The sequence below is a fragment of the Hoplias malabaricus genome, chromosome 18 (genome assembly GCF_029633855.1).
Source record: "Hoplias malabaricus isolate fHopMal1 chromosome 18, fHopMal1.hap1, whole genome shotgun sequence".
Classification (NCBI taxonomy): domain Eukaryota; kingdom Metazoa; phylum Chordata; class Actinopteri; order Characiformes; family Erythrinidae; genus Hoplias; species Hoplias malabaricus.
In genome coordinates, this window is record NC_089817.1 from 22,477,375 (window position 1) to 22,500,789 (window position 23,415).

At 39.4% G+C, this 23,415-nt stretch overlaps 1 protein-coding gene across 2 annotated transcripts; it reads left to right on the forward strand.

Moving 5' to 3' along the window:
* The first annotated feature begins 795 nt into the window (after positions 1-795).
* atg10 (ATG10 autophagy related 10 homolog (S. cerevisiae)) lies at positions 796-17,244 on the forward strand. Of its 2 annotated transcripts, XM_066651620.1 has the most exons (7): positions 796-902; positions 2,819-2,947; positions 5,774-5,893; positions 6,517-6,646; positions 7,128-7,225; positions 16,795-16,892; positions 16,996-17,244. In XM_066651620.1, the coding sequence occupies exons 1-7, from the start codon at positions 900-902 to the stop codon at positions 17,093-17,095; spliced, it is 678 nt and encodes a 225-aa protein (XP_066507717.1). In that variant the 5' UTR covers positions 796-899; the 3' UTR covers positions 17,096-17,244. The 2 variants fall into 2 exon arrangements, with proteins under 2 accessions (XP_066507717.1, XP_066507718.1); XM_066651621.1 differs by lacking the exons at positions 16,795-16,892; positions 16,996-17,244 and adding an exon at positions 7,887-8,041.
* Positions 17,245-23,415: the final 6,171 nt, after the last annotated feature.

Sequence of the window (23,415 nt, forward strand, 5' to 3'; positions counted from 1 at the left end):
TTATTTAGAAAATGAAAGACATAAGTGAAAAACGTAATAGAATAACATAAATATAGGTCAAGGTCCAAAAAAAAAAAATTTAAAGCATATTTGACAAAACAAGGAACCTAGAAAACAAGAACGCATTAGCTACAAAATCACAAAGAATAAAATAAATAAATAAATAAAAAATATCTAGGTGAACCACGACAGTGGTTTGACATATAAATTCCTAGAGGTCTTCCTAGTCTTAGATGTCAGTGGATGATAACACCCCTGAAATTATAACTTGATGTGCTGTATGTAAACTAAAGATAGGTGTCATTTGCATTCTGATTCTAAATACCAAAATGATTATTAAATTCATAAGTGCATTTGAATCAGTTGGTGCATAATCATATCTAAATGTTTTTTCCAGTTTATTTCAGTTCTGGACATATGACGTTGTGAAGATTTGAATGCTTGAGAAAATTATCAATGTAAAGTAAATTATCAATGGCCTCCTAATAAGCCTAGCCAGCTTTTCCATTAGTTCTTGAATTTAGAGCAATCGTCACTTTTTAAATTTTCTTTTGATTTATATTTATATTTTTATTACGTATTTTGGTTCAACTGTAAATGTGTCATTGTGAATTAACCAAATCATTTTTGTTTGGGCCTGACCTGAAGTCTGAACATACACTAAAACCTACATGTAAGAAAGGTCCTGTAGTAATGTAACAAATTTATTTTGACAACTTAACATTAATTTTCCATTTTATTTGTGACTAGACCACATGAGTCCGATAAAGGGTGCTTGGCCACGGGGATGGAGCTACACCGAGTGAGCAGGCCACGCTGAGAGAGTCTCAAAATTTTGCGCCTTATACTTCTGAGATGAGCAAAAACGTTCAGGGCAGATTTCTCCCGGAAGGACTAGCATGGTAAGGAAAGATTTGGTAGCAACAGCTAAACACCAGTCCATGTTTGAACTTTGTGCAGTGCATTTTTTGCTTTTATTTCCTCAACGAAATATATCTGTAGTTCATTTCCATGGAACCAAAGTGTTGTGTAGGCTAAGAAACGTCACTCGCCGCTTGAACTTAAACATTTTAAGACGCCACTGTTATGCTGGTTGAATAAATAGTAATGTCAGGTTCTAAATTTGTAGAGCATTCATTCAAAGACCATATGAGATGGAAGGTTAAGGAGGATAAAAAAAATCCCGGAATGTTTATACACTGTTAGTATTCAGCCTAGGTTCACTTCAGACCAGAAAATTTTCAGCCAGGGTGCATTACCATAACAAAACAAGAACATAATAAAGCAGCCTTTCATTAATAAATATTTTACATATCACAATTGGATGAACTTCACGAAGCAGCCTTACCGGTTCTATTTGTTAACATAATTATAAAAGGCAGCGCACAGGGATTTTTTTCCCTCAGTAACATGACTGTACAGATTTTATTAAACACAGTAGAAACCTCTTTTGGACTTATACCAAACACCTGATAAATGCCCTTAATTTCAGAAGAAACGACTGTTGACGTTTCATTCAGTCTAACATTATATTTGGAATTTGCTTATTTTAAACATTTTGCATATTTAATTAAAATACTGTGTTTTAAATTGTTTTAAAATTTAAAAGATTTAGTCCTGTTTCTTCCTGTGAGTGAAAGACTAGTGGGGACAGAGGATGCTCAGATTTTTCATTAAAATATTATATTCAAACATCTGTTTACATAGTTAGTAAAGGACTGTTTCATACATGTCATATCAATAATGTGAAAATATCACATTCATTACGCATGGTTCCTTACAATAATTTATTCCAAAACAACATTTTAAAATCTGCCCTTTGCGGTTTTTATCCAAATCCATTTCATGGTACACATAATGCTTTGCAGGAGTTTCTTTAAATTACCCAGAGCTTATGGAAAACATGTAGTCTCCCATAAAATGGTCCAAATTGTCCTACAATTTGTCCAAATGGTCCAAATTGTCCTTTTTTTGTTTATTGATTTTTGTTAAATATGCTCATTTCAAGTTATATGCTTGCAACGTATTCCAAAAAATGTAGGGAGCATGTTTAACAAGGTGTTACATCATCTTTCCTTTTAACATTTAATTGAACCTATCTGTATTTTTCAAAGTTAATGGTGCCTTCACAGTTGAATAGGTTTTCCATGCTATAGGCACTACTACTTAATTTCAGTTTTATATAGCACTTTTTACAGGTAGCATTTTCAGAAAGCAGCTTTGCAGGCTTTTTGGGGCCAGCTAAGCAAGCCAAGTCAACAATAGCAAGGAAAAACATCCTTAGAACTTGAGCAACAAACTTTGAGAGGAAGCAAGACTCAAAAGGATAACTACTTTGGTAGAAATCAAATAGCAAAATAAGAAAGCAATAGGGCAATATGAATAACAAATATGGTTTCACCAATCATTTCCAATTAGCATCAGTCAATTTTAAATAAGCTTAAGCCAAAAAAGGTTTCAGATTTACTGGAAATTGTTGACATATGGTTACTCTTTGTGTAGTATGTGTGGATGCAGGAATACATGGTCTTTTCTGATGGCATTGTTCCTTTTTTGTTGTTGTTTTTGGCAAAGTGGCCTATTCTTGTTCATAAAGCAATAAACTGACTATGAATATAAGCACTGACTGGTTATAGAAATGTAATTAAACTTAATTATTATTTTTCTATTTCTATTTTTCTCTCAAATTTTGGTTACGAAACTGAAAAATTAAGTTAGAATTATTTTGTAAGTTTGAAGTTTTTAATTTCTAGATTGTGTGTTTATGTTTTGTTTTGTTTAATTTTCTTTTAATTTAATGCATTTTGGTTCTTTTCAGATGTCAGATGAAGAAGAATCAGGTCCTATTAGATGTTACCTTGATGAGAAGAGCTTTTTCCTCTGCTGCCAGCTTTTCCTCCAGCACTCTGATGTCCTCAAAGATGGATGGAGCTGGACAAACGTAAAGGTGGGATAACCTATACTTACCACACAAGTCATCTTCTAAAGCTAAAATATTTGATCAGTGTTTCTGAACATATACCAATCAGCTAAAAGTTTAGAACAACAATCAGCTAATGCAAATTACACTAGCCACTTTTACAAAAATCAGACTACCTCAGTCATAATAGAGTCTGTCCATGTATACAAATCAATCAGGATAGACTAGGCTGATTGAGGCCATTTCAATATAAAATAATTTTGCACTGATCCAGGTCAGTAATCCTTTAAATAATCAATTAAATTGGAAAATAATAGCCATGCAAACCTGTATCCAATTACATTCCCCAATCAGCCTAGCTTGTACAAGGCAACAGCAACAAACATTATTCCTGGAAAGGGGCTTTTACAGCATGTTCTGTGGGGGCAAGATCAAGTCGCATAAAATAATGAATGGTTGCTATGTCATACAGAGATTTTTCTTAAACTCAGAATTATCACTGATGATAATGGCATACAGTTTATGTATCTTGGAAGGTTGTAAGACATAATGTCTTCCTCTCGGTCCTTCTATAATAAGTTCATCCATCCATCCATTATCCACCGCTTATCCGGGTCCGGGTCGCAGGGGAAGCAGTCGGAGCAAAGAAACCCAGACCTCCCTCTCCCCAGCCACCGCCTTCAGCTCCTCCGGGGGTATACCGAGGCTTTCCCAGGCCAGTCAAGACATATAGTCTCTCCAGCGTGTTCTTGGTCTGCCCCGGGGCCTCCTCCCTGTTGGACATGCCCGGAACACCTCTCCAGGAAGGCGTCCAGGAGGCTCCACTCCGAGTCTCTCCCGGATGCTGGTGGGATTGAGTCGCCTGACGGTTTGCCAGAAACTTCTCGGAGCCGACCAAAAGTCGTTTTCCATGTTCTCACCGAACTCCTCCCACACCCGAGTTTTTGCCTCAGCGACCGCCGAGGCCGCGAGCCGCTTGGCTCCTCGGTACCTGTCGGCTGCCTCCGGAGTCCCCTGAGCCAACCAGGCTCGATAGGACTCTTTCTTCAACAATGGAGGTCCGGAACATGGCCCACTCGGACTCAATGTCACCAGCCTCCCCCGGGATGCAGTTGAAGCTCTGCCGGATGTGGGAGTTGAAGATCTTTCTGACAGGTTCCTCTGCCAAACGTTCCCAGCAAACCCTCAGCACACGTTTGGGCCTGCCAGGTCTGTCCGGCATCCTCCCCCGCCATCTGATCCAACTCACCACAAGGTGGTGATCAGTTGACAGCTCAGCGCCTCTCTTCACCCGAGTGTCCAGAACATATGGCCGCATGTCAGATGATACGACTATGAAGTCGATCATTGAAATGCGGCATAGGGTGTCCTGATGCCAGGTGTACTTGTGGACACCCTTATGCTTGAACATGGTGTTCGTAATGGACAAACTGTGACGAGCACAGAAATCCAATAACTGAACACCACTCGGGTTCAGATCAGCGGGGCCGTTCCTCCCAATCACACCCCTCCAGGTCTCACTGTCATTACCCACGTGAGCATTGAAGTCCCCCAGCAGAACAATGGAGTCCCCAGAATGAGTGTTCTCCAGCACTCCCTCCAGGGTCCCCAAGAAGGCATGGTACTCTGAACTGCTGTTCGGTGCATAAGCACAAACAACAGTCAGAGCCCTTTCCCCAACCCGAAGGCGCAGGGAAATTACCCTCTCGTCCACTGGGGTAAACCCCAACGTACAGGCGCTAAGCCGGGGGGCTATGAGTAAGCCCACACCTGCCTTACTCCTCTCACCCTGGGCAACTCCAGGGTGAAAGAGCATCCAGCCCCTCTCAAGGAGATTGGTTCCAGAGCCCATACTGTGTGTCGAGGTGAGCTCAACTATATCTAGCCGGTACCTCTCAACCTCGCGCACCAGCTCAGGATCTTTTCCCACCAGAGAGGTTACGTTCCATGTTCCAAAAGCCAGTTTCAGTAACCGAGGATCAGAACGCCAGGGCCCCCGACCCCGACCGCCACCCGATCCACAATGCACCAGACCCGGATTACTACCTCTCCCATGGGAGAGTGGACCCATGTATCTCCTTCGGGCTAAGCCCGGCCGGACCCCATAGGTGCAAGTCCAGCCACCAGGCGCTCGCCAAGGAGCCCCTCCCCCAGGCCTGGCTCCAGGGTGAGGCCCCGGTAACCCTGCTCCGGGCAAGGGAGGCTGTGTCCACGTTATCTTTTTCATCCGTGTCTTTATGGATCACTCTTTGTCTGGCCCATCACCTAGGACCAATTTGCCTTGGGAGACCCTACCAGGGGCTATTGCCCCCGACAACATAGCTCCTAGGCTCACGCAGGCACGCAAACCCCTCCACCACGTTAAGGTGGTGATCCAAGGAGGAGTAATAATAATAAGTTCAAGAAAAGCATATTTTGCTGATATGTAAATAGAGATTTTCATCAAATTGTTGAGTGGAGTGTAATATAAACACTTCAGTCTTAATCTATAATAGGAATAAATTCAGTCAGAAAGGAGAAAACCTTTGAGGGCAATAACTGTCACTCATTCGCTTGTTTTGCATTGATGAACACACCATGAGAAATTCCCTTTTGAAGATGCCCTAATCAAAACTTTATGACTATGGCAGTTTGGCTCTGGTCAAAGTCACAAGAATTCTTAGGCCTACATATGTGTTGTGATTCCATTATATCAGCTTCAATTTATCCTAATTCATCGTTCCCTAATAAAGAAGCCATAGTACTGAGATAATAAAAGTTATTACTCTCGCCTGTGCTTCATTTTAATCTGGTGTATTAACATTATTAAAGTATCATCTGAAATTTAATGTTGTTTGATGGATTTTTATTTAGGGATGTGAAGAAGGCTACATGAAAAAGACTGTTCTAATACCTGGAAGATTGTGTACTTTGCCTAATGAACGTAGGCAGCAGAAGACAGAAGAAGATATAAATGCTCTAGTTGAAGACAAGGTGATTTTTTTTGTATTTGCATAACATTTTTAATCCCTGAATCCCTGAGTAGTGCACTGTGTATTTTAAGAAGTATTGGGTGGACAACAGCTCCAAAAAAATGTATAATATGAAAGTATAATATCTTAAATAATTAAGTTAAATAATGGCCATTTATTCTGTTTTAATGATTAGAAGAATATTCATTTAATTATACCCGTAAATAGAAAACAATCTGCAAGTGTATTATAGAATTCTGAGGACTGGTAAAGATATTTTGAACATTAAATAATAATTCTGAATACTAAAGGAAACAGGTTTCATGAAAACAAATTCATTCAGCCATTCATTGTCTGCAAGCACTTATTCAGTTAAGGTTCCGTGGCAGGTCCAGATTTTGTTGCCCGTTATCAATTTCTAAATGTGTTTATATTCATCACATAGAATTAAGTTCATCATCGAAAACACTGGAAAAAATTTTGCTCTTTTATGTGTTAAATAAAGGTGCAAGTAAATTAGCAAATGGCAGATTTCCATTTTATTACATTTCTAGAATGTGTTTGTACTACACTGTACATCAATACTGTATGTAAAAATGACAGTATATCAACCTGTCTGCTGAATATTTCCCTTGCTCTCTCTAGGTGGAAGAGGTTGATGATGCTGGAAATAATGCAGTGTGTGAGAGCCCTGTGGTGTTGTGCTATGAATACCATGTTTTATACTCCTGCAGCTATCAGGTCCCTATCCTGTACTTCAGTGCATCAACACTAGGTATATGATTTTGGTGATTCCCTCTGTACGTAGTATTTAAAATACTGTTTTCATTCATTCATTCATTATCTGTAACCGCTTATCCAGTTCAGGGTCGTGGTGGGTCCAGAGCCTACCTGGAATCATTTGGCGCAAGGTGGGAATACACCCTGGAGGGGGTGCCAGTCCTTCACAGGGCAACACAGACACACATTCACTCACACACTCACACCTACGGACACTTTTGAGTCGCCAATCCACCTTTGGACTGTGGGAGGAAACCGGAGCACCCGGAGGAAACCCACGCGGACACGGGGAGAACACACCAACTCCTCACAGACAGTCACCCGGAGTGGGAATCGAATACACAACCTCCAGGTCCCTGGAACTGTGTGACTGCAACAATACCTGCTGCGCCACTGTGCCGCCCTATACGGTTTTCAGTGTACCAGAATACGACAACATTCTTATGCAATGGCTATTAGTTTGCCTTTTTTTGCAGATGGACGTCTCTTGGCCCTTGAAGATATATGGAACAATATTCACCTAAAGTACAGAGAACAATTACTTCAAGGACCTTGGGATGCTCTAACTCAACAGGTGACACACAAATATTAAATATCTCTTTATCTTCCATCTTTTTTCAACATCAATAATTTTGCATGTAGCATTTATAAGCTATGACTATTGTGGTGGAAAATTATGACAGAAAATAAGACAGCTCTTGAGTCTCTGAGTCAGCATCAAATGAGATAGCAATTTTTTATTAATGTGAGAGAGGAACTTGCGTGCAACGCTGTTTACACCTCTCTGCTGACCATTTTTGATCAGCGTTTTTTTATACCTGGAAAACCCTTTGAAGTTCACCATCTGTTCGCTCTTTTACATTTCAATCATCTTTCACTGTATCCTGTTCCCAAAACTCAGAGTTTCCCACCATTTGTTTTCCACTCTCTCCTGTATTTCTAACACCTTTCCAGACGTGCCCTGTGCCTCCCCCTCTACCTCTGTAGCCATCACATACTGTCTACAAACAGTGGAGGAATAAAATATATAATTCAATTTTTTTTAATATTTTATTTGATTAATTATTATAGGGGACTATGATTGTGGGGAAACGTTCTCTCTGGATTGTTTTCGTTCAGAGGCTCCATGTCTTTTAGGGTGGAACAGTATGTTTGAGGGGAAAAACTGTTGTTTGTATGTGGTTTAAATGTAACTTATCTGTAATGTTTATTGTTTATATCATTCCCCATCTCAGACGAAGAGGAATTTCTGCACCACAACTGTACCATATCACCCCAAAATGGTCATAAAATACACATGCAAGTTTACAGTTTCTGTAATTTATTCAAGTAACATCAACTTCTCTCTGTAAATCAGTAGCTTCACATTATAACACCAGATTCAACATTAACATCAGTGTTAAATAAAAAAAATACAGAAAATTGGCCAAAATACAGAAAGTTTAATATTTCAGATTGTGCTTCAGTTTCTCACTTTTCAATGTGTGCAAAAATGAGCAAAGGCAGATGCAAGGACGTAGGAGTGAGTTTGATATTGGTGAGAGACATAATTGCTGAGTAAAAGTCCACCTCATACCCAAAATATTAGCTATAAGCTGATTCCTATGTAGATAAGGCAGTCAAATACAGCATTTATAATGATGTGGAACAGCATTTTATTAACATTAACGTTGGAGACGCTGTGTCCCAAACAACACACTATGGAACTTTACGTAGTACACTAAAGAAACACTGCTAAGGGTGGTAGATATGTATTTTCATACTATTCAGAGCAGCAGCGTGCAGTTTGGGACAAGGCCAGAGACTAATTTAACTTGCTACATGTTTAGAGCACTTTCTCATAACCTGAACACAGCTAATATTAACGTTAACGAACACTCAGATCCTCCTGTTTCCCTAACAGTTATATAGGCCGCTTTTATACCTGTAATTTAGGGCTGCAGCAACTAATCGATTAAAACCGAGTGTTAAAATAGTTGGCAACTAATTTGATAATCGATTAGTTGGGTCTAAATTATTATACACATGGGTACACTTGTTACACGTGACGAACTCTGGAAGAAGGGTTTGAAAAATGGCGGAGGCGGTCACAGCAGAGGATAATGTAAGCACAAGCAGAGAGAAAAATGTACGACCCAAGTCATGAAAAGCATGGGAACACTTTACATTAACGCTTTCAAGGAACAGCGTTAGGTGCAAAATGTGCACAGCTGATCTCGCATGGCACGGCAGCACAACATCACTGCATGAGCATCTGAAAATAAAGCCTGTTGGAGCTATGTGTGAAAGAGATTAAGTATAGTAAGTTAATTCTACTTTTTCTCTCACTCAATGTTACTAGAACCTGCTAGAGTAGTTAGCATTTGTTTTCTTAGTACATTGATATTACACTCGCGTTTAGCGAACAAGCCTTAGCATCCCCCGAGTTTTCTCTTCCACCTTAAATGTGTCATCTCGACCAGCAGTTCCAAAACAAGCCGTAGTTTTAGTCAAGCTAACGTTAGCGACAAGTTCTATTTTTTCTCTCACTTAATGTCACTAGAGCCTGCTAGAGTAGTTAAACAATGTCAAAGTAAATTTATATCACTTTTGTATTTACCGAGTTTTCCGTTCCACCTTAAATGCGGCGGCAGTTACATTCAGAGTTGAAAAAAAAATCCAAAACATTTTTTTAAATAATATATTTAAAGCCTTTTTCAAGGTATTTTTTGACTTGCATTGCATGTTAGTGTTTGTGTATCATAACCAAGTGTATATTACATTACACACACTGTGTTAAATATTGATAAACATAAAATTAATGTAACGGTTGGGTGAATTGTTCATGTAAACGCTAGTTTTTAATAATGGTAGGTTGTGTGTTCCTTATACAATTACAACATTAGTTCTCTAAAATCTTAAGTATCTTAACCATATCTGAGCATATGTGTTAGATGAATTTCCCTTTTATTCTCAGCACATGGCAGCATCACCCAATATCCATTTATGTAATTTCAATTTGCCTGCATTGTTGTCTGCATTTTAGATCAGTAATTATTAACTTAAAAAAGGTGTATGTTCATATCGTCACTTTCTCACCTCAGATAAAAACAGCCCAGCTGACTATGTTTTGAAAAAGATCTGCACACTACAGCAAGCAGCTGTTCTCACTGATGGTATCCTGAATATGCTAGTAACAGACAGGAAACCAAATTTGGCTTGTCTTCCTTTTTATCCAAATAATAATCGATTATCAAAATAATCATTAAGTGCAGCCCTACTGTAATTATCCGTCATTGCTATAATGTTGTGCTCTCATTACTGACCTCAAGCCCAGAGCTTTATAAATCAGACTCTGACAGTGAATCAGAGGCCAGTGAAGCCGAGGATTGGAGCAAAATAAAAGTTTGCGAATAAAAGCATATTTTGCTTAAATCTTTAAATTTTGAATGTCGCCTTCAAGAACACATGATATGTCAATGACTGTGATGTCATATGCAAAATTTTCAGAAAGACTTTGACAACAATAAGTGTACAGTGAGTAGAAAAATGATGAGTGTACTCATTTTTGTTGGGCATCAATGCTGATTGTTAGAGTTGCTGATGAAAATTTTCCAAAACTCACCTGCACCTCTCTGTGAGGAAGCGGCCAGGTAGAGGCCGACATGTTGTGTTGGAGTAGTTCCAGAATGATTGTTTTAATGCAGGGGGAGTTTGTGATGTCCATTATATGTGCCAGTACCTGCCTTTCGAAGCAATTGATGATTGAATATGTCAGGGCAATGGGTCTGCAGGCATTTAGTCCAGTGATGATGGCTTTCTTGAGGATATTATTATTGTGGTGCATTTTGAGCAGGAAGGTTGCGCAGCTACAGTGATTTGTTGAAAGGCTGGTGCATATCGGCACAAACCTTCAGATGCGGGTGAAACACCATCTGGGCCTCTTCACGCATTCTGTTCACAGATCCTTAGTACTGGCTGCGAAGCAGTCAAAGATGGGGAAGAGGTGCTGATGCTTGAGCTATAGTTTGAATAAGGTGTGAATGGGGACTAGAGAGAGATGTGATGCTATGTTTGAAGCACGCTGTACATCAGCCAGATGACAATACAAACAGCAAAAAAAAATCCTGGCCATCTTGTTTGTGTTCATTCAGTAGCTCTGCGTCTCTTGGCAGACTGTAGCTTGGTCGTGGCTGAGGTTGAATTGACTTTTTTTATTCACTGTTTGAATTACTACAGAATCTCATTTGTAAGATGAACTGTTTAGTTTTGTAGCATGTCTTACTTTCATGCAGTCAGTTCCACCTTAAGTAATCTGTCACCCACCTGTGGAGCAGGAAAAGAGCAACATCCTCATCTCTTTTGATGCTTTTCAACATTTGGAGGTCTCTCCAAGTCCAGACAGCTCCAGATGCCATTCTCAACTGTGTCTGTGTGAGGAAAGAATGGAAAGACCTCCTGAATCAGTTTGAATCCAGACACTCTTGTTTCTTATTTAACAAGACAGGGTTGCATACAAACACTGTGTGCTTTTCCAGTGCACAAACAGACTGGAGAGCCAGCAAATGGTTAGGAAACAGGAATTGTATAAAAATTGTTTTGGATTACAATCATGAATATCTTCTTTAATGTGAGTCCTGGTCGGAACATATGTCCTCAGAGAAGCTGATGTGGGATGTCACAATATCAGTATGTTCATCCAAGTTATCAGCTGCATGCTCAAACACACTCCACTTAGTGTCTCCAGACAGTTCGGTAGAATGGACTTTATTTGTCTACTTCTTTACAGAATTGCAACATATTTTCAGATTTTAGCTTCTGTTTGTATGTTCAAATCAAATCAAATTTATTTATATAGCGCTTTTCACAACTGATGTTGTCACAAAGCAGCTTCACAGAATTCCAGTAAGACAAGATTTGACATGAAATGTAAAGACAAATGTAAAACCCTCAAGTGAGCAAGCCAGGGGCGACAGTGGCAAGGAAAAACTCCCCCAGCTGAGGAAGAAACCTTGGGAGGAACCAAGGCTCACAAGGGGTGACCCATCCTCCTCTGGTCAATCTACTGGTGATGATAGTTAGTAGTCCATGAGAACTTCAGTGTAGGGACAGCTTCAAGGCACTTGGTGGTTGCTGGAGCGTGGGCAGCTGGTCTGAAGCGTGGAGGAGGATCTCGACAGTCATCCATCAGTGTCCAGACAGACAGGTGGGCAGTCGTTTACTCGGAAAGATGTAAAGGGATGGAATTAGTTTTGAACTGTTTTGTGTTTGTAAAGTAGAAAATATGAAAATTTCCAGAGTGTGGCTAATGACTCCGGCAGATCTGACTATGACAGCATTAACTAAAAGGAGAGAACCAGGAGGACACACAGACACGGGAGCATCCTGAAACACTGGCATCCCTCCACTCCACCGTCAACAAACCTGAGTGATCGCGAGAAGCGGCGGGACGACAGCACCAGCGTCTCAGTTTACTATAATTCCCTGTGTCCATGGACCCCCCGGATCTGCCGCCTTTATCTATGGGGGAGCATTAGCTACCAAATGATAAACTAAACAAATGAGTTTTTAGCCTACATTTAAAGATTGCGACTGTGTCTGAGTCCCGAACATTTTCTGGAAGATCATTCCAGAGTTGGGGGGCTTTATAAGAAAAGGCTCTTCCCCCAGCTGAGGCCTTCTGAATTCTGGGAACATTTAAAAATCCAGTATTCTGTGATCTGAGTGAACGTGGGGGCTCATAATAGGAAATTGTATCTTGAAGATATTCAGGAGCAAGCCCATGTAGAGCTTTATATGTTAATAACAAAATTTTGTAGTCAATGCGGAATTTAACAGGCAGCCAATGAAGTGATGATAAAACTGGGCTGATATGTTCAAATTTTCTAGTTTTAGTGAGGACCCTAGCTGCAGCATTTTGAACTAGTTGAAGTTTTCTTAAATTGCTGCTGGTGCATCCTGACAGTAGTGCGTTACAGTAGTCAAGCCTTGAAGTAATAAAGGCATGTACTAATGTTTCTGCGTCCTGAAGGGATAAGGCATTTCTAATCTTAGCAATATTGCGAAGATGTAAAAAAGCTGTCCTAGTGATACTACCTATGTGTTGATCAAATGATAAATCCGGGTCAATTATGACACCAAGATTTTTTGCTGCTGAACCAGGTTTAACTGGAAAGTTAGCTAGATTTAAAATTAAGTCTGATAATTTATTTCTTGTCACTTTTGGACCCAAAAGCAGGACCTCTGTTTTGTTGCTGTTTAGGAGGAGGAAATTACGCAACATCCAGCCTTTCACGTCTTTTACACAGTCCTCTATTTTCTTTAATCTGTGTTTGTCATCGGGCTTGGCTGAAATATACAATTGTGTGTCGTCTGCGTAACAGTGAAAGTTAATGTCATGGTTTCTTATAACTGTGCCTAGCGGTAACATGTATAATGTAAATAATAATGGTCCTAAAATAGAGCCTTGTGGAATTCCAAATCTTATTTTAGAATAATTTGAATTTAGATTGTTTACTTTTACGAATTGATAACGTTCCGTTAAGTAAGATTTGAACCATAATAGGGCTGTCCCTGTGATTCCAACCAGGTTTTCTAACCTTTCTATGAGAATATTGTGGTCTATTGTATTGAAGGCTGCGCTTAGGTCAAGAAGCACCAACAGGGATACATGGCCTTGATCAGAGGCAAGAAGAAGATCATTTGTTATCTTGACTAGAGCTGTCTCTGTACTATGATGTTGCCAGATTGGAATTTTTCATGTATATGATTCTTATGTAGATATGAACTTGTTGGAATGAAGTTGTTGGGCCACAGCTCTTTCTAAGATCTTGGACAGAAATGGCAAATTAGAAATAGTGTAATTAGACAGTGTACTAGCATCAAGATTTGGTTTCTTGATCATAGGTTTAATAACTGCTAGTTTAAAAGCTTTGGGTACATGGCCCAGACTAAGGGATGAGTTTACTATAGTTAAAAGAGGATCAATAATAGCTGGTAGTACTTCTTTGAGCAACTTTGTGGGAATTGCATCAAGTGTGCAGGTTGTACAGTTTGCGGAGGTGATAATCTTCTCTAGTTCTAATTGTGGGAGTGGGCAAAAGGTTTCAAGTCTTTCTTTTACAGTTATATTATGTTTTATTTCATTCACATCAGGTGGCAGCCAGGATGGATTTGATCCTGTGGCTAGAGTTTGTTGTCTAATATTCTCAATTTTATTATTAAAAAAGTCCATAAAATCTTTACTGGTGAGAGTTGCTGGAATTAGTTGTTCAGAACCTGCTTGATTTTTTGTAATTCTAGAAAACACACTAAACAGTGCTCTCGGATTATTTTTATTATGGGAGATCAGCGAGGCCAGATATGCTGAGCGAGCTTTAGTGAGGGCATTTCTATACTCTATAAGGCTGTCCTTCCAGGCAGAATGGAACACTTCAAGCTTGGTTGATCGCCATTTCCGCTCTAGTTTTCGTAATGTTTGTTTTAAAGTACGGGTCTTATCGTTATACCATGGTGCGAGCTTGGTCTTATACTTTTATGTTTAAGTGGTGCTACCTTTTCTAAAGTAGATCGACAGGTATTTTCTAGGTAATCAGTTAGTACATCTAGGTCCATTGGGTCTGATGGGGTTGGAACTGGGGTCGATAGTTCTGGTAGGTTTTCTATAAATTGTAGGGCGGTTGATGGTTTTATTATACGCCTTGTAGAATAGCGAGGGTTCTTACATATATTATGGATAAAACGTAGCTCATATGAAATTAAGTAATGATCGGAGATTGCTGAGGATTGCGGTAAGATATTAATTTTGTCAATGTTAAGACCTAGTGTCAGAACTAAGTCTAAAGTGTGGCTGCAGTAGTGTGTAGGCCCTGTTACATTTTGAGTAATACCAATAGAGTCTAAGATTGAGGTAAATGCCTTTTTTAGTGGGTCACTTTCCTTCTCAAAATGGATATTGAAATCTCCTACAATTATAACTTTATGATTGCACACCGCTAGGTTTGTAGCAAAATCGCTGAATTCTTTCAGAAATTCTAAGTAAGGCCCTGGTGGTCTGTAAATGTTGCATAATAAAAATGCGTCCTTTTTTGTGACCGGATTTGTAATAATAGTGGAGAGAACCTCAAAAGAAGAGAAGGTGTCACATTGTTTAAGACTAATTTCTAGGGTATTTTGGTAAATTACACATACTCCACCTCCTTTGCCTGATATTCTTGGGCTATGTGCATAATTATAGCCTAGGGGGGTGGCTTCATTTAGTGCTAAATATTCATTTGGTTTAACCCACGTTTCCGTGAGACAGAAAACATTGAATTTATGATCACTTATAATATCATTTACGATGAGTGCTTTTGAGTTTAGTGATCTTATGTTGAGTAACCCAAATTTTAGTTCTGAGGTGTTGCTGCTAGGTGTTGTGTATGATTTAATATTGATTAGGTTGCTGAAACAGGCTGATTTTGTTTTTCTACTTTTACATTTAGTTCGGGGGAAAGACACAGTCTCAATACAGTTGAACCTGGGTGACGTCTCAAGACAGTTCGCAGACGGTCGGTTTAGCCTGTCTGTCTGCGGCCTGGTCCCGGCTCTGGATTGTCAGCAGCTATCTACACTACTCTGCCGACTAACTAAAAGACTATGTGCTATACTGCAAGAAAGTAAGGCAGCACCCTCCCGCGTGGGGTGGATACCATCCCTACCTATAAGACCAGGCTTGCCCCACTTGATTTTCGGAACACCACTTGGACATCCAGCAGTTTAACGCCCAAAGTCTGCTGTAAGCTTCGTCGCCACGCCGCATTGGTATGGGGCCAGAGCAGATTACGGCATCGGACATCGTCTGGGCCAGTTTAATCACCTCTCTAATATTACCCTTAGTTACCTCAGACTGCCGCAGACGAATATCATTGGCCCCTACATGAATGACTACCCTCGAATATCTCCTATTAGCTAACAGTCTAAGGTTGCCACTAATATCCGGCGCTCTGGCTCCCGATAAACAGCTAACTGTTACTGCCGGCGCCCCTAAAGGAGTAGCTAATTTCACGTGCCGAACAATAGAGTCTCCTATAACCAGAGCACTCTTAACAGGCTCCTCAGCGGGTGCTTCGCTGAGCAGGGCAAACCTGTTTGACACGCGAATCGGAGGAGCGTGGTGTCCCGGTGGGCTAGCTTTGGCCTCAGCGTTAGCATCAGCCTTAGCTTTCCGGCTATGACGCCGAGACGTCACCCATTCACCCCGCTGTGAGGGCTCTAACGCCGGAGTCGTGGGGGTGCTAACTCTCCCTAAGGCACCCGGAGTTGCTAACACTGAATCTCGCTGTTTATCCCTCAACAATAATAAGCTCCGGATGCGCACTTCTAGCTGGTCCACTTTATCCACCAGAGAGCTAACTAGCTGACACTTACTACAAATACAACCACTATATTTATCGCTAGAGGTGGAAAAGGGCGTTAAACTAAACATGCCACACTCTGAGCAGGCAAAACAGCCAGTAGTAGCCATGGAATTGCAGGTACTTACCGCTTTTAGTGAATTTTAGTAACTTACACCAAGAACGTTACTCCAGGGTCCGGTGGCAGTTTTAGTGCCTCTGTAATGAATATTCCTGCGGAGACAATCTAAAAGATAGATCTATGGATGGTTAGTAGGTTATAAAAACAGATATAAATATAGAAATAACAATGGAAACGAGTAAACAGGAAAACCCGAGCGATCAAAACAGCTTTCAAACGGGTCCAATGTTGAGAGAAGATTGAGTAAGCAGTGATCACCTTTGTCCTTGAAGAAATTTATTTTGTTTTACTGTGCATTACATTTGCATTACAATGTGTATGCATATTACATAATGTGCATACACATTGTATATGGTTGAAATAGAAATAAAATCCACTTTAACTAAAACTTGACCAGTCACAAATAAATGACATAATATGTACATACTGAGAGGGTTTACAATGGAATCCTAAGGTGAAAATTAAATGATTTGTTTTAGACGGACTAGCACATAGGATTTATGATGATGTGAAGATACTTTGTAATTGTGGTTTACAAACTCAAATTTTCTGAAAATGAGGTTTGTAATAATACTAATAATTATATGAGATACAAACATGTATTATTTCTAAGATTACAGGTTACAAAATTTTTATGTATGTATTCAGGAACACCCTTTACTTGGGCAGCCATTCTTTATGCTCCATCCTTGTCGTACAGAAGAGTTTATGAGGCCTGTTTTGCAAATGGCACATGCTGAGAAAAGGTATTGACCATATTTTTGAATCAGTTTATATTTAATAATACTACACTGGTAATTTATTATAGTTAAATACACTTTCATTGCACTTCTTTTTGTCTTATTTCAGGAGAGTTAACTACATTGTTACATGGCTGAGTGTAGTAGGACCAATAGTGAGACTGGATGTACCTCTAAGCTACTGCACAAACGTGGATGCTCCAAGCTGAACTGCTAATATATCAAAGGACTATTGAGGTTTGAAAATCATGAAGCTTCATCAACCTGACCTATAGGTCTATGGCGCTAATGCAAAAGACAGCAGGTTCTACACCTTGCTATTCAGTGGTTTGTAGCAACTGTGGTCATGCTGCCCTCACTGGTGGAATTTTTTACTTAATAAAAAAAAAATTTCTATAAAAATTAACTACTTATTTGACATATAAATGTTACAAATGGGAAATAATGTTATGTACATTGTAATATTTATAAAATGTATAGAGAAAATGTTTCCATTGGCTGATTTGCTGCCATGGAAGATATGTTGGGTCCCTGTGCGAATGCATAAGCACAGCCAACCAAAAACCACTACTGAAAGAATATGTAATTAGCAACATAACTGTAACCAATCAGTGTCCTTGAATATGATGCCTTAGAGCGCTTCCTCATTCGTCCCATGTAGAGTCAGTCAGTGGTGGAGTAAGCACCTGAGAGTTATTGGTGATTAATCAGGGCACAAGATTCCAGCAGCCTCCAAATTCAACATGGTCTCTCTCCTCTCCAAAACTGATGTTTACAGTTAGAGTTTTATAGAAGATGTTATATATATAAGAAAAAAAAAAGATCTTAGGATATAAAGGAATGCTGGTAATAGTCATTCTTATTTCTTAACACACCCCGGAGGGGGAGCTACACATTTTCACTCACACACACACATCTATGGACACTTTTGAGTGGCCAATCAGCCTACTAATGTGTGTTTTTGGACCATGGGAGGAAACCAGAGCACCCGGAGGAAACCCACGCAGACACAGGGAGAACACACCAAACCCTCACAGTGAGTGGGACTTGAACCCACAAACCAAGGACATTAATTGCTGTGCCACTGTGCTGCCATGATGATTTATTTATTTCATAGTAGCCAGTGCTACGCACTAACTCAGATCTTTACAGGTTGGTTGGTTCTACAGTGTAGTAAGCCATGATACATCGATCACACGAGCAAAAGTAACCCCTAACACCTCAATAAAGTCATGTATTTGGTATTTAGGGAGTGCAGACCCAGACTCTGTCAGGAGTCAAATACATGATTTCAACAGATGTTTAACATTTTGCTGGTAAGCTTCAGCTTGCAAGACTAGTTAATCTATAGGCCCATGAGGAACAAACTCCTAAGCTGTTCTGAATAATTTGCACTGTAACAACAATGACAGAACTAGACCAGTTTGCCAGCTAACATCAAAACTTGATTATAGGATAATGCAGAACTGTACAGCAGTTCTTAGGCATGGGTGGTATAGCTACTGCCTGCATGCTGGACCGAGCTGGAGAAGCTTTTGTCTGTTATTTTTGTAACACACAGAGTCTTCACCCACTGGTATCTAAACAACAAGCACAGAAAGAAAAAACAAGAGGACCAAATAATATTAGGCTGGGTGGATTTAAGTGGCTAAACAAGAATCAAAGAGACAGAAACAGGAAAAAATAACCACCACAGAAATGCAAAGAGAGAGCACTACATCTCATGTTAAATATAAACGTGAGAACCCAACTAAAAGAAAATGACAGCCACAAAAACACAATTCCACAAAATGGAAATAAAATTGTGTTTTCCTGAGGGAGAGAGAGAGATAGAGAGAACCGGTATCCAATTTCAAGGCTCTTAGTCTGTCAAACCGTAGCTAAATTAAGACCGACATAGGACATAACACCAAAGACATTGTTTATTGTTTATGCAGTTTGTGATTACTGACAAGAAATTTTCATTCAAATGTTTAGAATTAGTATTGAATGTGGCAGCTATTACTCACATCTGTTGGTGACACAGTGCTCTGAGAACCCTCTCTGTATTTGTAATGAGGACTCTGAGATGTTCCATGAGTCTAGGTAAATATGTCAGTGGATTTATTGTGTAGTAGAAAAAATAGGGCAAGGTCATTTTACCTATGTTCTCGTTTTAGCATTTGTATTATGAGTTGCTATCTTGTTGCTCTCTCTTACTTAATGAATGGATTATTTAAGGTGGAAATGTCTCTAGATTCGGGAGACTGCTAACTACATGAAGAAAAAGTACTACAAATCTATGAGTTTCTGTGGTAATTCAAACAGTAAATAAATACTCACAGGTAAGTTCAACTTTAGCCACGTACAAACAACTTGTTTTGTTTTTTCCTTAAACATACCTTAAAAGACACAGAGCTTCTGAACCTAAACAGACCAGAGATAACTGTGTTTCCCCATAATCGTAGGTGTCCCCTTTAAAATACAAATCTTTGCTGGGTATTGTCTGTCAAGGTTTAGAAATACACTTTATTTTGAAATTAAGGATACTTGTTTCTTTCATAGAAGGTTCACTTTCACTCTGGTAAATGATTATCTAATAAAAATGTTTTTTTGAAGATAATTTGATTTGCCTTCAACCACAAATGTTTGCTTTAAAAAGCAAATAAAATCATGACAGTTCTTTGTATCGTAAACAGTTTATTTATGCCAGAGACTATTTTAACTGTTAAATTAAGGTTTGTTTAATACAAACCAATTGCAGAGGAAAGCTATCTTTGTATATGTTTTCAAGTCCTCAAACAGATCAGGAGGGGAAAACATTAATTTAAGAATCTTGATGCTGGAAAAAAAAAGTCCTAACTTGCTGTTAGAATGAATGGCCAGTAGGAGACAGTGTGCTGTTCTCAGGTTAAGCGCTGAATTCTCACAGTCTGCCTGTAGGACTCAATAAGTATTGCAAGCCCAAACTGTCTAAATAAACTTTGTGGGTTTATAGTCAAATAATCAACTCATACTGGTTTATGTGTCAGCAGATATCTGTGGTAGCTTTAAAATCAGCTTTAGAATCATTGCATAACTGCAACATCACATAGGAGAAGGGAAGATCATAAAACTGGAACACGACCTTTGATTGACTATGTACACTGAACAAAGATTAGAAACACTTTGCATTCACTGTCCATTTTAGCAGCTCAACTGACCATACAGGAGCACTTTGTCATTCTACACATACAGATTGTAGTAGTTCTGCTTCTCTGCATACTTTCTTATCCCTATTTCACCCTGCTTTTCAATGGTCAGGACCCCCACAGAGCAGGTATGAATTGGGTTGTGGTTCATTCTCAGTCCTGCTGTGACACTCACGTGGTGGTGCAGGGATAGTGTCCACTCACTCTTCACTCTGCTAGACACACCTATCTCATTGGTCCATATTGTAGATGTAAAGTCAGACAGTAGCTCATATGTTGCTGAACAGTTTCTGTTGGTTGCCCTCATCCAATCATCAGTGGACACAGGGTGCTGTTCACTGGATATTTTAGGTTGGTGGACTATTCTGAGACTATTCTGGTGGTGCACTGAGAATGATCCACCACCTAAATCATACCTGCTGTGTTGTGGTCCTGTGGGGCCATTGATGGACAGCGTAAACAGGTGGAATATAGTCTGTAAAACTTGTAGAACTGCAAAGTGCTCCTGTATGGTCAGGAAATAAATGTAAATAAATGATTATTTACATTAATGTTGGGAGCAAGATCTGTTGTTGTGCAAACTGATGCTTGTGAAACTAACTCTACCAAGACCCTAATGTGCTCCACATAGTACCAGATCATAACCATCTGCTTCATTTTGGAAAGAGCCTTTTGAATTTAAGGCATTATTCACTCTTTGTGCTAAGGCCAGCCAAACACTTTTTTAGATTTCTTGAAGAAATGGCCCATTGTTTCCTACTATAATAGGCTTCCTCAATGCCTAGAAGAGTCTGCGCAGTATCTGTACTGCCAAGTGCAACTGACCTGCTTGGAAATAAGTAGTAGCTTCAGGAAATACAGAAGCCAGAATACATTTACTGCAAATAGCCTAAGATGTTAAGGCTAAGATACAAATGTACCTCCAAATTTAGTTACATCAGAGCATCTGTTGCCCTGCATACTTTGTTAAAACCCCTTTCACCCTGTTCTTCAATGGTCAGGACTCCAACATGATCACAGCAGAGAAGGTATGAGTGGTGGATCTTTTCAGTACTGGAGAGACCTTTATGTGGTAGTTGCATTTATGTTAGTTTTACGCTGGTAGCAGAGGATGAGACACAGCAGTGCTTCTGGAGTTTTTAAACACCTCAGTGTCAATGCTGGGCACAGAGCAGTCCACCAATCATGCAAAGGTATGCAGAGCAACAGACTACGGTTCTGTAAGTGTACCTATATGGTCAAAGTGCACCTATATTTTAAGTGGAACTGATAAAATGGACAGTGAATAAAGATACACTGGGGTGATTTTGATGTTATAACTAGTCATCTAGGTCAGGACCATCACAGAGCAGGTATGATTTGGGTGGTGGATCATTCTCAGTACTGCATTGACACTGATGTTGTGGTGGTGTGTTTGTGTGCATTGCACTGGTATGAATGAATCAGACTCAGCAGTGCTGAGTTTTTAAAGCCTTCATTGTCACTTCTGGACAGAGAATATTCCAGCAACCAAAAACAGCAACCAACAGTGTCCTGTGGGTAGCATCCTGTGTCTACTGATAAGGGATTATAGGTCAACCAAAATAAACTGTGCAGCAAAAGATGATGTCTCTGACTTTACATCTACAAGGTGGACCAACGGGGAAGGTGTTTCTAAAAACTCAGTAAGCACTACTGTGTCTGATCCACTTATATCAGTGAAACCCATCTTATTCATTTATAATTATCAATGATAATCTATTTATTTTATTACATTAAGAATAATCACTGGAGAAAATGACTGATTGCGCCCTTGATTCCTTAAAATCTAAATTACTTTAAAAACACACATTTACAACTGTATAAAACTATTGAAGTCCAAGCTGATGCCTACAATTCTCTTAAGCAGGAAAGACCCCCTGGAGAACCAGTAAAGAGCTCAGCATCAGAAGGCTTTAAGTTCACTGCCAGTTTTGCTTCTCTCACTTGTGTGCTCCATTTCTGTTCTACCTCTGGGGCTCTAATTCATGCATATGTTTTTCATTATAGTCCAGAGCTAAGCTGTACTGCTTTCCTTTTAGTGTTTCAACAATTTTGTTCATTTTGAATAACACAAAACTAAAAAGCAAGAAATACATTATACGTTTCACTGATTTTTAATCCATGCAAATGACTGAATTTGTCTTTGGCTTGCTGGGTAAATATAATCCCTGTAATTATGATACTCATGTAAGAATTCACAGTAGTGCCTATCATCAGTGTTCTCCACTGTCCCTGTAGTCAGTAGTCCACATAACATGAGTTGAGAAAGCCTCATACTGGTCCTATTAAAATGCCCCCTTAGGTTTGGATCACATCAGAAGAAGTAGTACCATATGGTGACAATAAGTGCCCAGTGGAGATTTAGGAGTTTAGGAGATATAGTGGTGGGAATCACGGGAAAAACCTCAGATAGACTGCCCATCCATGCTTACAAAGTATAATTGTCCCCATTTTTTGCTGAACAAAAGTGGCAAAACACAAATTAATTAAACTTCAGTCACATTCAAACAACTGAACTTAACAAACCAGAGGGAACAGTGTTTCCCCACAGTTTTAGGTGTCCCTTTTAAGTATTGTTTAAATAATATTTAATGTAACTCTATGATAAACATGCATTTGTTACACTTGGCATCACATTGGAATCAATGTGTATTTAAAAGAACAGCAAAAATTCCACATGCTCTCACTAATAGCAATAATTGTTCATGTTACATACATGAGTTCCTGTTTTCATTTAGGAGTTAATTGATTAACAAAAAAAATCAGTGTATATTAAACATCCAAATTATGGAAGATACTATATGTGCCCATTTAAAAATATATGCACTGGGCAACACTCAGCTGGCTTTCATTTGTTTTAAGGGTCAATAATTGTGACACACAAGAAGAGGTATGTTTTTCTAGTCTCTGTGAAATGTAAGATGCCAGCAGTTAAACTTTATAGTTTGTTTCCAAGTGCACTGCTTCCAAGTCCATGTGTTTCTCTGATGATGAGGCACTTAAAACACAGGATGTGTACATCACTGCTTGAGTCATGGGCATGTCACCACCCTCCTAAAATCCTCAAACATAGCCTTCTGTTTGCTATATGTAGTACGTGTGTGTCCCCATCAGTTGAATAATATCTAGCTGTAGCCCTTCAAAAAAGGAATCTCAGTTGAAGTATATGTTAGAAATGTATTTTGGAGAACAGCTTTGCATTAACTTGCACTGACCCTTCCTCCAAGGGCACATATGGAACCAAAACAAGTTAGTAAAAAAGTCCCCCTAAAGTAAAAACGGGTCCCACACTACAATAGTAACCTTGTGAATGTAGTCAGTCATTAAGGTTACTGGAT

Coding starts and splice junctions, on each gene's coding strand:
- atg10 (XM_066651620.1), top strand. Junction 2,948..5,773: donor GGAGCTGGACAAACGTAAAG/GTGGGATAACCT, acceptor ATTTTTATTTAG/GGATGTGAAGAAGGCTACAT. Junction 16,893..16,995: donor ATGGCACATGCTGAGAAAAG/GTATTGACCATA, acceptor GTCTTATTTCAG/GAGAGTTAACTACATTGTTA.